The sequence below is a fragment of the Desmodus rotundus genome, chromosome 6 (genome assembly GCF_022682495.2).
Source record: "Desmodus rotundus isolate HL8 chromosome 6, HLdesRot8A.1, whole genome shotgun sequence".
NCBI lineage: Eukaryota > Metazoa > Chordata > Mammalia > Chiroptera > Phyllostomidae > Desmodus > Desmodus rotundus.
This window is the reverse complement of record NC_071392.1, coordinates 28,983,223-29,001,373: the sequence shown is the minus strand read 5'-3', so window position 1 is coordinate 29,001,373 and position 18,151 is coordinate 28,983,223. Positions and strand designations below refer to the sequence as shown.

Here is an 18,151-nt window from a genome sequence, read left to right as displayed (position 1 = left end):
GCTGGCATCTCTGTAGGTAAACACCTTCCTCCCCTCCCCATAGGGAGCGAAGCCATTGCCTGAGGGTCTTACGACCTGCTTCAGAGGAGACCCTTGCTGCAGGTGCCATCTCTCAAATTATGCCAAAGTGCTGTATTCGGGGGCAGCTGTCCTGAACCTTGTCATAAGTTAAAGTCGAACACTCTGTAGTGACCATGTCGGATGGAATGTTGGTATTGACCAGGGATTTAGGCCGCAACTCAGGATCTGGAGGCAGGATATGTCCAGGAGGTTGCGGAGCTGCAGATGGCCATGGGCTGGTTATAGCTGTTAGCTGTAAGGGTCTCCAAGTGCCCTCCAGAAGGGACTGGCTTTACACCTTTAGTCTCCTTGGTAGATGTTAGAACCTTACAGAGTTACTTCATCTGATACGAGTAAGTGGAAGTCTGCAACCCTTCCTCTGCTTGCCTCTAACTTTCTTCAATTAACCTCCTTTATTACCTGCTTGACTTCTATATTCTGTTTATGCTTTTTCTGTCTGGCAGTTTCTGAACTCCTAATTATATTTTGATGACATCCAATAGATTCTGAATACTACACCTTGTGTTCAAAGTTAAAATCAACCCCCCCAAAAATCATCATGGAATGTTTACCTTACTAATTTAACTTTGGAGTGCTAGCCCTCGGATAAACTGGTTTCAAGATGTATAGAAGTGAGTTAATGGTTCTGTAAAGTTGTAAACTATTTATAAACCATTTAAATGCCAGCAAATGGTTACCCCCCACCTCCTCCCCTTCCCCAAAGACATTTTAGCATCACAGAGACTTAATTTCAAGCCATTCTTTCTTATGGTTCCTAACAATAAAATAATCCAAAATATAGCTATGACTTGTGATTCTATTTTTCCAAAAATGGTAGTGAGCCATTAGTATATAAGCTAAACAAGAAAGTGAAGGAAGCACAGAACACATGCCTATTTTAATGTCCTAGAAATAATTTGCAGATCCATTTAAGAGTTTATTTTCATCAATCTTGATTTTTTTAGGGGGATTCGTAAGGCTGTGTATAGAGCTTATGCACCTTAGTCCATTACCTGCGCCCAGAGTCAAAAATGTGAAGAAGGGAGGAAAGAAGGGAAGAAAAAGAAGAAAGGGAAGGAATAACTTTATATTATTCTTAATACATTTCTCCACAAAGTGAAACGGAGTATAAGAGTGGTCAATAATAGAATAACTATCACCAGAACTCCTCTCCTCCTTTTGCAGAGTCAGGAGTTCAGTTCATCCAGACGGAAATCGGCACTTCTTTTAGAAGGCGTGCCTGGTAAGCGGACAGGTCTATGATCTTAAAGTAATGGACAGTTCGCTTTTGTAAATGAATTACCTACTCTAGGTCCAGGCAAGTGGAAGCGTACCACTGGCCAGTTCTCTGTGGACACTGGCCAACACACAGCAGTTACATCAGTTCATGGGGTTCTAGAGGCAGGGATGGATACACACGTAAATGTGGGGATAGGCTTGCTGTCTCCACGACTTTTCCTCCATGCCTCCTAGCATCTCCCATTATCTGGGAAGCCTCTGCTCATCACCCGAGTCTGGCTCCAGGGACTCCTTCATCCTGCTCCCACTGCGGCCTCCAGGCCTTTCTGCAGTGCCGGATGTTCAAGTCCACCAGGAATCATCAGTCTGGAATGCATTCCTGGCAGCGGGAATTCTATGAAAGTCTTTAGATGTGGTCTTCAGATTTTGTTCGAAATGGTGCCTGGCCAGGATTTGAACTATGAAAATTCCTTTTCAAGTAAGTCATTAGAATCACAAAAATTAGGCACGAATATTCTTATTTCCTGCCTATTAAAAAAAGGTGGTGGTGGTGGTTGTAAAGCGCTGTTACAAAGGCGGCTCACCGGAGGATAGGATGGCGTGGTCATGCTGTCATTCACAACAGCCTGTTTGTGGACTTGAAAACAGTATCCATGTATCGAAGCACTACCAGGCCTTAGTGGAATTGTGGGTGGGACTCCTGCAGAATTTCCCGTGTTGCTTTGATTCATTGATTCAGAAATGTATGACCAAAGGAGAAAAATAATCATCAGATCCAGTTTATTTCAAATATGCCCAGTTATAAGAGTGTGAAACTACAGAGAAAATATTTTTATATTTCTGTACAGCTAGAGCTTTCTCAGCATTTTTATTGGTTCATGGGACCTGAGCTAAAAGACAAACCTGAGGAGTTAACCCCAGAGGCGTGTAGTTACGTTTTCAAGGAGTGGGGATGGGAGAGGAGGATGAGACCCATCTCTATGGAGACACTCCCAAGGCTGTGGAGCTGGACGTCCTTGGTTGCCCACTCCTCGGACATACACTACTTTCCCACAGCTAAGAACCCAAGCTCCTTCCCAAGCTGGATTCGTGTGCATCGAGGAGTTAGATGTCTCCCCGTCTCTCGGCGGGGGGGGGGTGGGCAGACAGCTGTCCTCTTTTATACCACCCTCCAGATTCATATTTTTTAGATTTCTCACCCACAGTGTAGACCAAGTAACACCTGGTCCTCGTTATGTCACCCTGGAGAGAGGAAATTATGATACAGGGAGCCAATGCAATAATTTTCTGTGGGTAAATCATAACCTATTGTGATCCAGAAGCCCCATTTGCATTCAGGATAATGTTAATGCATATAGATATTAAAACTTTAAGAGCTCAGATATGTGTTAAAGTAGATCCCAGGTCCACTCCTCCCTTCTTCCCCCTCAAATTCGAATTCGGTAAGACTGGGTGTCCGAGAATCTGCACTGGAACAGCAGCCCCAGTGATTCTTACCAGGCTGGTCCACGACCCAAGAGTGAAAAGCACCTGCTCCAGAGGACCAGTCTGCCTCTGCCGGCACGCTTCCTTACGGTCATTGTTCTCCTCTCCTCCTTTTCATAGTAAGTAGGTGGGTTTAGGGATCCAAACCTTTAGGATGGAATTGAAGGTTGACACATCTCTGGTCGGCCCTTCTCTGTTATCCTTGCAGATGCCTGTGTGTGTGTTTTAAGAAATACACCATTTACATCATCAGATCTTCTGGGATCTGTAGGGTGACCAACAATTTGTCTCTCTCAACCTGTGATGTCAGTATTCTACCAAAGCTTCACTGACTTCCCCATTCTCTTTACTTATCATCTTTATAATCCTGTCCCGTGTGTATGTCACTTTAGAGTTTACAAGATGTTTTTACATTTATTGTCCCATTTGATTCTTACAGTAATCTTTGGGAATGAACAGGTATTGTTAGGAGTTACACTGTTTATGTAAATGAAAAATATGCAATATTTCAAAATATTTTAAATAAGATGTGGGGAGCTTGATATCTAGTATCCATGTTGGACGTGAGTTGTCCAGCTAAGGTGCAGAGTTACCTTTAAATGGAAGGGAGTCTCTCTGTTGTCATGGCATTAGCCGCTAACAAATTATAGGCATTGGACATATTGAGGGTGACTTCTTCCAACGTGCACAGAAACCACTGCCCATTCCTGCCTCAGCTCTAATAATTATTTTTCTAACCAAAACATAAATATTAACATGTAAGATAGTAAGAAAATTATGTTTTCAAACTGTTCTCAAGTGCCTTTGAATGTTAAACAATAAGCACAGAACATTTTAGTTTTCCAAGCACTTTTGACATATATTATTTAATTCCTAACCACATGTGACAGACCGAAAGTATCCACCCTTTACAGATAAGAAAACAGAGACTGAGAGAGTCCCGAGGCCATGAGTTCAGGAGGGGGCAGAGCCTGGACCTCCAGGTAGAGACTATCGAGACTTCCAGGCTGGTGCTCCTCCTATGAAAAGTCTCTAATATTATGATGAAAAGCCAACAAGAGGTGTCTTCCACTTAAAGGATCCTGAGCCCTGAAATTTCCGATTTTAAGTCTGTCATTTTCTAAGGTGTAGACCCTTGGGAACGTGGGTTCAGAGGAGGCCAGGAAAGAATGCTGGTAAGAAGCTAAATGTCAGTAGCAGGGAGGCACTGACGTGTGACCCAGACAGAGTGATGCTGTGACGACTAACCAGGTAGCAGGTCCTCAAAGGCTGTGCGCCTGCCTCCCTGGCTGTAACGTATCCACATACATGGGGCGGGGCAAAAGAGGTTTACAGTTGGGAGTGCGTGAAACGCCGAGTTAATTCCTGTATTATTATTATTTATTAATTTTTGTATTACTCTCCATACAAACAGCTGTAGACCTACTTTTGCCCACCTCTGGGCATTTATTAGGCACATTTCTTAAAAATTCTCCGTGGCAATAGCGGAACAAAAATGTCTATCAATACAAAATCCATTTAGATGCAAAAAAGAAAGCAAGTAAGATAGCAAAGCAAAAGTTTTTACTCTTATCTGCTGTGTAGGGCAACTTCCCAAACTGTTCCTTCGATCTCTGCTCAGAGTCCCTTCAGAATCCCTCTGTCCTCCCTTTGTCTGACACCCCCTTCTTCTCCCGAACAGGATCTTCAGAGGCAGGCTGGAGCACTGGAAACTGAAGCCGTCCTCCGCAGCGCCCGCCTCCCCGCGCTCGCCTTGCTTGCCTTTCCCGTGGTTTCCCGAGAGCCGCCAAGGATCCTATTCCTTCAGGAACCTGCCTTCACCTACGAATCCCCTCCAGCCTTCTCCTGAAACTCTAAATTCAGATAAAAAGGGGTCCAAGGTAGAAAACACATGGGTTAAAGAAAGCAAACAGGAAAACCCCAAATCTCTTCCTCCTCTTCAGTCTTTGGAAAGCATTCTCAGCTTGTGTGTCTGCTCTGGGTCCAAGAAACCAATGTGATAACACTGCGATAAACCTCGCGTGGAGTTTCCTGTGTGGGGGAAAGAAAGCCTCCCTTAACCGTCACCTTCTTTAATACTGTTCCATTCTAGATTGTGCGCTAATCTTCAACTTGCCTGTCTTTTCACGTGTTGCTGTTTAGTCTCGGTTTGACAGCTGGGCCATGCTGGGAAAGATGCACTTGAATTACGGCACAGTGTGATAGATCTGTTCACCGAGCATTCCGTTTTAAATCACGTTACAAAACTTATTTTTGCTGCGCTCTTCAAGATTTACTGGAAAACAAATAAATTTGGGACTGAATTTGTGTTCAGTACATCTAAATGAAACTCTTTAAAACCAGCCAATGCTGACATAGCACCCTTATATTATTTCGTCTTTTAAATCAAACTTCCGTGTCAAACAGCTGTTGTCATTCTATCACGAAAGTTCTTTACCTTCGGCAGAACTAGAAATTACGTGCATGGATGCTACTTGTGTTTAAATGCATGATGGTTATTTCCAGCATGACTCTGCAAACCTTATCTAACATTTTATGGAAACACGTATGATTGCTAACTTTCACATGTTGTTGGGTCTCCTTTCTTCTGTGTTCACTTTCTCAAACAGAAACGCGTGGTTAATGTTACTTGAATTTAACGCTTTTCTTGTGGTCAACAGCTCACAGGGTTTTGATGGGCTTTGGGGCTGAACTTCCACTGACAATACCCAATGGTAATGCTCTGTGTTAAGTGCCCTCCTGCTTAGACGTTCTACCAGCCTAGCCCCGTGTGCTCTGATTTAATGTCCTCTTCTGAAGATTCAGCAAACCTTAGAGTTTGTTTGGTGGTGAGCTCTCCAGCCTCTGGCATGGTATTGATTCTTGACAACCAACTAAACCCTGTACAAGAGAACGTAATGGAAACCTAAGAGTCCAGTTTCTGAGGAAACAAGATGGTGTTGGTCAAGTTCTTAGAGCCCCTGGGAAGCCAGTCATTCTAGAATTAGAAAAGCAGTTTGGGCAGCAGAAGGCCGCTTTGGCCTTGGAACATGTTCAGTGTTGGTTGGGTCTGATACATTTCAATGTTGTTTGAATAATTCTACCATTATCTTACACTGGAGAGACTCCAGATTGGTTTAGAATGTTTTCACAAATGCAGCTCTGTAGTCATTGTGAATTTATTTGATTTTAATATCCACTGAACATTCTAATGACATTCTGGGGAAGTTTTCTTTCTACTCCCTGACCTTCCCCACCGCCAGGTAGTTATTTGGGAATGGCTGTCTCTTCAAGGTGCAGCCTCTTTGGCGCTCTGCGGGTGCCGGGGGAGAGTTCTACTTCAATATGTAACTATGTAGTGTCTGACTGTGACCCCCCCCAGAACACATCATCTTGAAGGTTACGTCCAGGAGAGGACCTGCCATTCCTCACAGTGTTTATCACAGCCAACAGCGAGTGCTCCTTCCCAGGGGCACACAGCCTACCTTTCTAATAGGGGCTGCCATCTGCTCCTAATGACTTCGGCTCTCCACACCATCTCGGGTTTTTTTACTTACCCTGTTACTCATCACGATTAGGGTCAAAGAAGATAGGATCATTAATATTACTCCTCTGAGCAGTTGCGGAGGATAATGAATGCTGTACCCTTGAAGAGAGATTGAAGAATCATTACCCCAAAATGCCTTTCCTTTCATCTGATGGAGAAGGTGCTCGGAATTTCCCATTCTCCACAAAAGGGGCAGTGTTCTGAAACACTGCCTAATCAGAGGTTATTAGCAAACCAAAATGAATCGCTTCTAAGAGTACTTCAAAATAACCTTTTTAGAACTGGTAAACACACCTACCTCAGATTCCTTCATAGTGCTCGTGTAACACTGGGCTTCATTTATTTTTACAGAATTTTACCTTCAACGATGACTTCAGCCCCAGCAGCACCAGTTCAGCAGACCTGAGCGGCCTAGGAGCGGAACCCAAAACCCCAGGGCTCTCTCAGTCCTTGGCACTGTCGTCAGACGAGGTATGCTTGTGGCGTGTACGACAAAACTGCTTTCTCGGTCATACATGTGATAGTCCCTGTGATACCCATGAACCATCCCAGGGAAAACGTGTTCAGGTAGATTTTGCATGTAGAGCGCCAGGACTATGGTTTCCTATTTGATAGGGAATTGTCCTCTCCCTCTCTCTCTGTCTCCACACGAAAGCCAGGTATCCTTTCTGAGCCCCTTGAAGCTACCACGTATTCGGCCTTTCTAATTTAAATGGGATGACTCTCAGCGGAGGTGTGGGGTCTAGAGGCAGGGCACTGGAGAGCAAAACCAGGAAACAGTTTACAGATTTGCCATTCCCTCTCCCCATCACCTTCCCCACCATTACCCACACCCTAAAATTCTGACATCTCCTCCGAGTTGGGCATGGCCCCTGACTGAGAATCACTGCATTGGAACAGGGAGAGGTACCATTTGATAAGGAAGGGTAACTAGGTAAGAACCACTGATTTAGAAGCCAGAGTCAAAACAGCATTGCTAAGAATTCTCAGGAAACAAATAATATAAGCGAGGCAGGAAATTACATGAGTGATTGACTTCGTGCCCCAAGAGCTACATAAAGGAAAGAAATACCAGTCCTGGGGTGGAAGGGAGCAGGCGAGGCACTGTAACTAAAGATATTTGTTCCTAACGTGTTTTTAGTGATTTCATTCTAACATTTTTGTTTTGTTTTATAAAACATTTTTCTTCCTCTTAAGCTTTCCGCCCACATTCTTCGGGCTTGGCATGACTTTAGTTTTGTTAAGACTTTGTACTGTATATGTTGTGTCTCCTGGTTCTGTAACACTTTTCTCTTTGATTCCCTTGTTGCTCCCTCGCTCAGAGCCTGGATATGATAGATGACGAGGTGAGATATCAATGGTCGCTGTGTGGTGGCTTTTTGGGGTTGTTTGAACCTTTTCTCGCTTTGCAGATGATTTAAAACTCAAACGATACAAGAGCACTTGCCCCTGTAGTGGAGGAGTCCCTTGGGTTCCGTAGTTTCACTCTCTGCCCTTGTCCATATCTCAGTTTCAACGGTGTTTCTGATTCAAGAGGGTCTCCGCAGGCCCGCGGTGCTTCCCCGTCGTCCCCATTACCCCACTGACACAGTTCACTCTGTTTCACCTCCTTTGCCTTCATCTCGGCTTACGCATCCCCTTCTCTGTGTTCTCCCCACCAGTCACTGAGGTGAATTCTGTGTCTCCTCCCAGACCTGTCATTGCCTCATCTCCTCTCAGCCTAGTGGTTCTAGGAGCCAGCCTGCCCTTTGCGCTATTGAAAATAATATCCTGCACTGGGCAGATTCGTAGACTTTCAGAGCCTCAGTTTCCTCATTTATTGAAAGAAATTATCAATGCTACCTGCCTCGCCTTCTGTACAGGTTTGCTCACTGCCCCAGTGAGATAATGGCTGTGGAACTTCCCCCTAAAAATGCCTGCGGGCTTAACGCTCTCCTCTTCTGAGTGTAAGATACCACAGTATTGTTAAATATGTTTTTACGTATCTCTAATGTCTTATCAGAGAAGAAATGCAGGGGGATGCATTGCATATAGGGATTAATGAAATAATTTGTTTTCTGTATCTGATAATCTTTCCAAAGTGTTTTAATGTAGAAGCTCGCAACATTAGAGTGTACTTGTCAATATTAAACTTCCCACATTAAAAATGCTGCTTTATTTGGGGGCGTTTTTAAATTTTCAATTATCTAAAAACATGTAGGTAATAATAACTATGTATGTGCATTACATACACAGCTGGAACCCTTAGCTTATCGTTTTATGGTTTAAAAATAAATGTGGCTCCAGGAGGCGAGAAATTCCTTCTGAGAGCGTAGCGTACTGTGCGGAGCCGCGGCGTCCGCTCCTTTAACAACCCTGCGTGACGTTCCCCCTCAGATCCTGGATGACGGACAGTCTCCCAAACACAGTCAGTGTCAGAGTCGGGCCGTTCAGGACTGGAGTGTGCAGCAGGTGTCCCACTGGCTAGTGAGCCTAAATCTGGAGCAGTATGTATCTGAATTCGGTGCCCAAAACATCACTGGAGAGCAACTTCTGCAGTTGGATGGAAATAAACTGAAGGTAAAGAATTATGTATCTGTGTTAGGTCACCAAGTGTCACTTGTATTGCTCATAGCACCTGGAATGTCTTCATTAGATCCGAGCATTCCGCGTATGGGAGAGGTGATTCTCATTGACAGTCAGCAGAAAGGATGCTGAATCATTTCTGAGTAGTAAATGAAGTTTTGGAAAGTTGTCAGGGGTTCTGAAGAGTAGGCTGCTGAGTAGGAGAGCTCGGGACTCTCTCCATTGCTCCCGCCCAGGAACACATGGTCCATGGATTAACTCTACTCACTTCTATGTAGTGGGAGTTTTAATGATGGCCAGTGTGGACTCTTTCATCACGTAAGAGTTAAAACCCAAATCCACGGGTCTACCCTTCTTTATTCATTTCTCCTCCACCCCCTAGTCATCCCTGCATACCACTCTGAAACTGGGGTGATGTTTTCCCTAGAACTTTCTTCCCCAAATATGCGCAGGTGTGTCTTCCCTCCCCCTCCATCACACGCTCATTTTCACCTGTCCAGTCCATCTCTTTGCAGAGCCGGAGGCTCCCATCCCTATGGAAAAAGGGCAAAAGGAGCTTCCAGCCAGCTCTCCACCCCCACCCTCAGCCTCCTGCCGGGTGGATGGGCAGATGAGTATCTCTTGACAGTCTTGAAAAGGTTAGAGATCAATCAATATCCTGTGAATATGAAGGCCCCATTGACAAGGCTGTCCCCGTTGGGGAGATGGATGCATCCCGCTGTTGATTCTGAAGGTCATGAAACATTTAAAGGATGCATCTGGCTCTCCTTATTCTGAATTCCAAGCTCATGGAGCAACCTCCTCATGATAATCAGGCTTCCTGTATAGGTGTGAGAGGGAGAGGGTGGCTAGCCACGCTGACATGAGCACTGTGGTCCTGCAGACACTTTGGTCCCCGTTGTAATTGGATGCATTGGCAGGAAGGAAGCCCTGTTGATCCTTCCTGCCCTTCTCGGAGCCCTCCATGGCAGCGGGCTTCACTCCTGTCTTTTACCTGTAACTGCCGACAGCCTAAAGGGTGGAGAAGCAGAATCGTGCCCTTCTGTTCATTCATTCGCCCATTTATTACCCGTGTGGAAAGCATTTACTTAGTGAGGTTTGGGGAGTACTGTGCTGGGGACTTCAAAGGACGAAAGAACAAGTAAAGCTTACTCCCCCCCGTTTGTGGATGTTCGGCAAGTGTAATCAGCTCTTGCTCAGTTTTTACTTCTTTAATTATGTTTAAATTTGTTTTTGAGTTAGAACGTAGTGTGATAGTGACCTCATCATAAGCAGAGAGGTCGTTGGTTTTCAAATGCAGTTTGTTTATACTTCCTTCGTAGGCTCTTGGAATGACATCATCCCAGGACCGGGCAGTGGTCAAAAAAAAACTCAAGGAAATGAAGGTGTCTCTGGAGAAGGCTCGGAAAGCTCAAGAGAAAATGGAAAAGCAAAGAGAAAAGCTGAGGAGGAAGGAACAAGAGCAAATGCAGAGGAAATACAGAAAGACAGAGAAGATGACAGCTGCAGCAGAGGGCGCTGGTGAGCAGTGACCCACACCCTCTGAGGCGCTGGGGGTGCTCGGAGAGAGTCTGCCCTCCTCCTGCCCTGCTCTCCTCCGGAGGAATGAAGAAGAAACTGATGACAGGGGTAATGTGCTGTAGGCGGGTCGGGGAACCTTGTGTCGAATAACTGCATTTTCTGTGATAATGGAATACCCTTAATTTTAACCTACTGAAATAACCCCAAGCAACCTTTAGTTTATTAACAAACCAAGGAGTTCGTTTGTGAGAGACACAAATTAGGTATGTTTCCCTCTTCTCTGACTCACAGGTATCTTGTGCTGTGTTGGGTGGGTGGGTGCATCACTTGGGGGAAAGGCCAGCATGACAATGCTCAGCGAGAACGTGGGTTGCTGCTGAGTGCCATGCGTTTTCGGGATGGGGTCCTGAGCCTGCGCATTTGTACCTACCTGTGTGGCTGAGAGCACCACTCTGCCACGAGATCGGGGCTGGGGGATCCACTCCAGTGTGTGGGAAAGGTTCCCCCTCATTTCTGTGTCCAGACAGTGAGACAACCCCACCGTGGAAACCTGGGTGTTCTGCCGCATGATTACCTACTATGGCAAAAGGCAAGCAAACTGTGCTGCGTGCTGGGCATCTGAAAGGGAGAAAAGAATTATAGTTATTTGTGACCCCAGAAGGAAGCAGAAGCCTTAAGGATGTGGATGTGGGTATTACCTTGGGATTCTGAGGGTAACATTTATCCTCTAGACTCAGTCGAACAAAGGAAAAATCAGACGTTAAGGCAGCCATGGGATATTGGGATCTGTTGTTTACTTTGCTACGGCTGTGCTTCAGGATCTTAGCGGCCCTGGCACACACGGCACAGTCCCTTTCCCCAACTAATTGAACAGGAAATTGATTTTTAAGGAAACCAACACTTTCAGGTTTCCTCTCCTGGGGAACATTCTGGGTAGTCTTCAGCCTAACTGTGACACAGTCAGGAATCATCAGACATTTCCTCCTTGAAAGATTTCCCAAGTGGACTCAGTGTTTTAACAAATGTACGTTTTAAAAGAATAGAAGAACCAGTTTGAGAAAATTTAGATTTGAGTAACATTCAACCAGAGAGGCAATTTCATGGAGCGCGCGGAATGTCCCTATAAAGGAGAGCTGTCAGTTACGTTTAGAGATGCTTTCGATGGTTTTCCCGAGCCATTCTCTGCTATCCTTCGGAGATTTTCACTTTCCAGTTACAGTGTGTTTACGGTGATACCCAGGATACGGCTAGCAGTGGAGGCGGTTCGGCCTGTTTTAAAGCCTGCCCCTAATTCAAGTGCTGGAGACTAGGGCAGAAGGAGGAAAAAAGAACTCTTCTTGAGAAATTTCAAATTTTGGATCTTATTTTTGTTTTTGTTGTTGTTTTGCTTTTTACGTTTATGTATCTGGTTCTCTTTGCTGCATTGGCTCTGAAAATGAGGTCATCCACTTTCCAAGGGACGAGTTCCGAAATGAGAGTTGAGAGCAGACAAATCTTGGACAAGTATTTTACTTCCTTTACTATGTGGAGAGTCTCCATTCATACCTTCCACTGGCAATGTTATATTTGCAGAGCTTGGGGAGGGGCTTTGGGGGTTCCAGGTAACAGATAATGAAGGGCTCCCACCCATAGAGCTCCATCTCACGTTTGGACATTGTGATTTTATTTTTTGCTTGCCTGAATATTCAAAATCTGGAATTGTCTAAACTAGAAAATCATAATTCTGCTCTTTCCCAAATGTATTATCTGTTGAACTTCAGTGCTTTTGTCTCTAGGTGCAGGCCATTCATTTCTTCCTCAGTGACACTGGCCGAAAGTTGCACTGTCTTTTACAGTGGTCAAAGTCACCACGTATGTCTCTTCTGTCTGTCTCATTTGGGGGCATGATAATGAACCTGCCGTACTGGATATTCTGTTAATATTTTGAGACGTGTGGTGCTTTGCTATTTATTAATACCATGAGAAACAAGGACCCACTGTTAATGAGCTACAAAATCCAGCAAACCTTTTCTAACGCTAAAAGACTAAATTAGTCAAAATCTGGTACTACTAGTGCTTGCTATGATAAACTTTTGCCATTTTTTCTTGTCTTTGAAAAAAAGTGACCTGGATCACACTGGAAGTTTCACTTTATTCATTTTGAAAATGGAAATAGAAGGATGATTGTCTTAAGTTATGTTTACACTTCGCTAATATTTGAAAATGGATGTATATACTGGAAGTGTCTGTAAGTCTCTGCACGTAATTTATGATCTATTATATTGCATTTCCTTAAATGTCTTAAAATATTGTTCTTTGTCTTCAGTTTATTTGTATACTTCCAATGTTTAAATTAATGACCAGCCGACAATGTTATTAATCAAATTCTTCTTCTTCAAATCACTTAGTTTGCGTTGTAACTATTTTGATTTTTTTAAGTTAAATTATAGTAGTTTCCACCTTAATTTGTTATTTTTAACATTACTATTTAAAACTGCTGAAATTATAAGAGGCACTTGATTTGCTTGTCCGACAAAGGATAAAATGTAAAACTCACTGATAAAAGGGGATGAAAACAGAGTGAAGGACCTCAGAACTGGCGAGCATTTTGTTTTCCTACTGTTTTTTATCCACACCAGTGCATGCCACCTCGTTGCGGTTCCGCCGTCTTACACGATTCCTGCTTTAATGCTAGTGCGTTTTTGGTGTCCGTACAACCCAACACAGGACTGTTGCTTTGTGGACCTTAAAGACTTCACAGTTTTTTCTTTATCAAAGTGAACAGAAAAGGAATATCTGGTTTCTATGAACTATATATTCGCTAAATGACAGTTCTGTACAACTGACAATAGCCAGAAGTGTTTTGGGGTAATGCTTTGAGGGGGCAGGGAATGTGTGGTGAGGCCAAGCTGTGGACCAAGAACATTGTATCAGCTCAGTGTCCAGGTGGGAGTTTTCCATTGAAGGGCTTTAGCTTTAGAACAGAATTACTTTATTTAAGACTATTTCCCATACAGTAATTCACAGCTTATGTCATAGTTTTCTCACTCTTTTTTATTTTCTTTGCCTGAATCAGAAGTTAATTCAGAGTAACAGATTATGGCAGAAACCTAGTTTTGCCCATTCTGACAGACGGATGAAGTCCACCTCTAGTTTTATGATAATAAAGCTATTCTATGCTATTTTTCTTTAGCTAAGGTTGATGAATTTCCTACCCTCAACATCACAGAAGCATTTTCACCCCAAGTGCTAATGCCAGACTCAGCTTTTAAGAGGCATGAAATGGGAACACCTACCTGGCTGCTCCTTTGTTATTGTGGGGAAGGAAGTGGCGAGAGGATGAGTGAGAAACCAAATGAACCTTTGCCGCTGCCTTTTACATGCAGTCATCTCCAGCCTGAAACCTTAAGATGCCCCAGGCCCAACCTACAAAAATAGTCACAGGTTGTTTGACCTTAATCAGCCCTTATGGTGTTTGCTGAAGAGAAAGAATTCTCATCTAGGTTGTTTGTGTGATTGGATTAGCATGTGCTTTAAAACTGTATTTTAAAAAGTAAATGAAAATTTGCATTTATATGGATATTCTAACTCATTCATAAGTGTTAAAGGTTATATAGACCAAGCCTCAAAAGAGAAAAACCCTGTGTTTAACAATAGTATTCAAGAAGATTCTTAAGGGAGGTGTCCTAACAATTCTAAAGAAATATCTACACTTGGAAGGAGTCGTAGCCTCCTTGCTACATTGAGAAATTTAGGAATTGCCGAACTGCATTGGAGTAGCTGCATACACTGTCCCCAGAGAGCTGTAGACGAGGCGCATTTCACTGTGGTAGACAGCAGTCACCACGGCTATGTCCTCTAACTCATGCCCAGCCCTGAGGGCTTCCTGACTTTTTCAGATTTACCTTTAATCCAGGGCCTACCTGTAAACGGTTCTGAAGCTAAGCCGTTAAGGATGAGGTCCAGAAATCAGGTGTCCATACTTTCGACTAGGATTGTCTCCATTATGATGATGGGGTGGGCAGTACATGTCTAAAGAAAAGTGTTGTAAGAAATATGAATGTGGTTGCTGCAATTCACTCCTGAAAAACAGCCACGTTCCGCAAGCAGATTTTAGTTATATTTGTCTTAGTTATTTAAAGTCTCAGGAAATTTAGTCTTGGTCCAAAACACTGGGGGAAAAAAGAGCACCAGACAGTACACCGGTAGTGTTGGCAGGACTTAAAAGTTACTAGTGTGGAACAGCCGCAGGGCAAAGGCGAAGCCTCCAGATCAGCCTGCCCCTGGGAAATGAAAGCTGCAGAGGACCCTTCCATGCCTGTGCATGGTGTCTGTGTGGGTGCATGGAGGGCATGGTTGTTACTCGAAGGCTCACACCAAGCACAGCATTGCCCTGCTTCCGAGTGTAGACACTGGGCAAGGAAAGAAACAGGATGATTTCCAGTCCGTGGCCGACCTCGGTCTCAACCCCCAAACTGCTAGGGATTCAAAAATGAGTAAGAGGCAAGGAAGAAAAGAACAAGAGGTACCATCTCAGTAATGTGCATGCCACTTGTGTAGATATACAGACTCCATACGTGTGAATATATCTCCCACCTCATACACACACACCGCAATGACATGGCAGTTAAAAGAAAAAATAGATATTGTCTTTGGAATGTGGTGTTGTCAGTTGGGACACCCGGCAGTAATCAGCCTTGTTGCTGCCGCCTTTTGTGTTGTATATACATTGAATGGCTCATAAGATTTTAAGAGATTTTTTTAATGTATTTCTTCTACTAAATGCACTTATCCTTCTACATGTCTATATATTTTGGTAAAATTGATTTATTAGAAACTTGGTATTTTAGTAAGATAAAATTGCCCAAAGTGTTTGGTTAATGCTTTGATGTCAAGATTGCACATTGCTGAGTTGAAACTCAGAAGTTTATGCAGCTTTGGGCATTTTTCAACTGCAGACTGCAGTTTCCTTGGCTAAAAATTGCACTGTGTGTTCTTGTGCATTCACTCCTGCTCTGCTAGGACATTTTCGGTAGCCGTGATGCGTGAGTCACTAACTACTGCCTCTCTGACGGCGGTGTTGCCGTCACGTGACATTTAGCTCCCTTTTGCCGAGTGATGGCCTGGTTAGGTCGTTGCCAAATGGATGTCAGTGTGAGTGTGTTGTTGGAAGGTATACACTCCTAGTTCTCTCAGCTATTTTATTAACACACCTGGGTTTTCTGGTAAGGATCGTGTCTTTCACGTATGAAAGAACAATTGGCCAAAGATAAATGACCTTAAAAAGCGGGAATTCAGAGGCACTCTAGCTAGATAACGCCTCCCAACAACATAAGATTTAGTTAGTGCTTGGTGAAATCCCTTAAATATTTATGTGTATGTTTTCCTGAATATTATTTATGGTCATCACTACTGCTTTTGTATTTTTTAATGGAGTTTAATGGAATTAAACCACAAGTACGCGTGCTGCGTATGACTGACAAACTAACCAGCTGAAAAACGAGCAGGAGAGAGAATGAATTCTGTTCCATTGTCAGAAGTTGATTTATTTTATTCTTTCTTTATATAAAAGCAAAAAGTTGTTTGAAAGTAATTTTAAGTCCACTAAACGTGGACAGCATGTTCTCTGACACTTATGATTTGTACGTTTCGGTGTCTGATCATTTGCATGGAAGAGACAATAGTGCCACGTCCGAATTGTTCTCCTGTGCTTGGTTGATATGTATTTCTCTAGATTGTTCCGTTTCGAATGGCATTTCTTACTCTTTGGTTTTCAGAAGCATTCAAAGCAAAGTATCCTTTGTTTTCTGACCAATCTAAAACTCGGTGTGATTCAACCCCATTTGTTAGTGTAAATAAAGTTCTTGCCAATGAGTATTATTGTTGTTAGACGACGAATGCAATAAAAAGAGAAACGCTGAGGCCTGTCGCAGTCATTTTTCTCCCTCTTCCATTGTCACCTCCCACGAGCCTTGGCTGGGTAAACCTGCATTAACTGTCAAAATGCATCTGTCAATCACGAGCGAAGTGCACACTTTCCATGGAAATGAAACTAAAAATAAGCTTTAGCCCTGGTGAAGTGTAAATTGGCAGCGAGAATTACATTGAAAGCCCAATTATGGAACCGGGCAGGAAGTTAAAAGATCAAAGCTTCCCTAGAAGCTCCCTCACCTGTCTTTCTGTTTCCACACCGTGGCTTTGCCATCACAGGTTCCAACACCTGTCAGCCAGGAGAAGGTCGGTGACAGATCTTTAAGCAGCAGGCCTCACAGGGACCCAGAGCGTGGTAGGTGGGGCAAGCTAAGAATCGGGCCATCCCAGAGAATGGGGCTCCTTTCAACAATTTTATTTCCAAAACTTTAAATGGTGAGAAGAATATATCAGATGAGAGCTGTTAATTTCTTTCATACACACACCCCCCATAATTAATCTGTGACTAAACCTTTGGCAATGCAAAAAATTTAGATCAAAACATCAGAATAAATGAATGAAGCGGTTTTTCTTGGAGTGTGTTAAAAAATTCCTGACCGAGGGGAAGAATGGTCCCTTCTTCGATGGTCTTGAGTATACGCTATGTGAGATTGGATAGCTTTCTGTTTGGAGGTGGGGGGCAGAATTTGCTTACTTTATTAAAAATGAGAGAACAGACTATGGTCATTTTATTGATGATATCAAACTATTCTTTTTAAAGGCAATAATATGGCCATTTTTCAACCCAAGCACCATAGCTGCTGGTCGGTTCAAAACAGTGTTTCTGAGACTCTGGCTTCAAGGGCTGAAGATGGCATCACTGAGTAACGTGACATCATACTCACCGAATGGTGACTGAAAATAACTCTTACCCTGTTGGGAGGAAAGTGTTTTTCAATCCAAACAAATTGTTCCTGTTTATTACTTTAAGGCAGTGGTCTTCAACTATTAGCCCCTCTCAGTTTATCAGCAAAACATGTTTCTCCAAATGCCAGACCATCATCACGGCAAATGCCTTAGAAAAACTTTGTTTCTAACGTGGCTGCCTTACCATCCCAGAGAAATCATTCAGCCTGGGAGCCATAACTTCAGACAGCTTTTGTAAGAAAGTAAGAGCCATCTTGTTTTCTTTTTTTCAGAGCCCCGTCCCTCAGAAGATAGCCAAAGGTCACTGATCATTTCTATTTTTGTTTACTTTTCCATTGTTTTCTTCTTAGCCTCCACAGCAAGTTAGAATAGAAAAAGTCAACCACAGGGTTGTCTTGGGGGCACTTAGCTTACCCAAACAATTACGGGCTTCGCTCTGTATCCAACCACTGTTGTGAACAGATTTCTTCTTACTGGGAACTAAAATGTATGATGTGTGCTTATGGAACAGACACTCATATTCTTCCAGCTTTACTGGGCTGCCATAGTAAGTCTGGGCAGGTGTGGCCCCATGGCATGGAGCCAATCATCTCCACGCTCTCACGCAGGCCCTGTAACCAGGGGGAGTTGCTTCCCAGTCCCACCTTGGGTGGAAGTCACTCCCATCTCCCTGGCTCAAAGCAGGGCCACAGCTATTTAACATATCCATGAAACCAGTTAAAGGTTATAGATATGTTAAATGACCGTGCCTGGGGTTAGCTGCAAAGCTCTTGCTACCCAAAACAGCTCTGAATGGCCCTGTTCCATGTGTCCCATCCCCCCTGGCTCAGGCCTGTGGGGGTGAGGACATCCTACATACATTTTTCTAATATTTCCTGGACACCCTGAGTCCTGGACCCCATTACAAATCCCTTCTCGGGGCCCTCCTCTTGGCTGCAC

The 18,151-nt window shown here is 43.6% G+C and overlaps 1 protein-coding gene across 12 annotated transcripts in view; it reads left to right on the top strand.

Moving 5' to 3' along the window:
- Positions 1–16,296, top strand: part of PPP1R9A (protein phosphatase 1 regulatory subunit 9A) — a 262,979-nt gene extending 246,683 nt beyond the window's left edge. For 6 of the 12 annotated variants that reach the window (XM_053926417.1, XM_053926422.1, XM_053926419.1 and 3 more), the window contains 5 exons: positions 4,466–4,664; positions 6,662–6,781; positions 7,633–7,656; positions 8,687–8,869; positions 10,198–16,296. In XM_053926417.1, the coding sequence (XP_053782392.1) occupies positions 4,466–4,664; positions 6,662–6,781; positions 7,633–7,656; positions 8,687–8,869; positions 10,198–10,407 (736 nt within the window). In that variant the 3' untranslated portion in view covers positions 10,408–16,296. The remainder of the gene's footprint in view (positions 1–4,465; positions 4,665–6,661; positions 6,782–7,632; positions 7,657–8,686; positions 8,870–10,197) is intronic. The other 6 variants (XM_053926424.2, XM_053926426.1, XM_053926420.2 and 3 more) reach the window with 3 other exon arrangements.
- Positions 16,297–18,151: the final 1,855 nt, after the last annotated feature.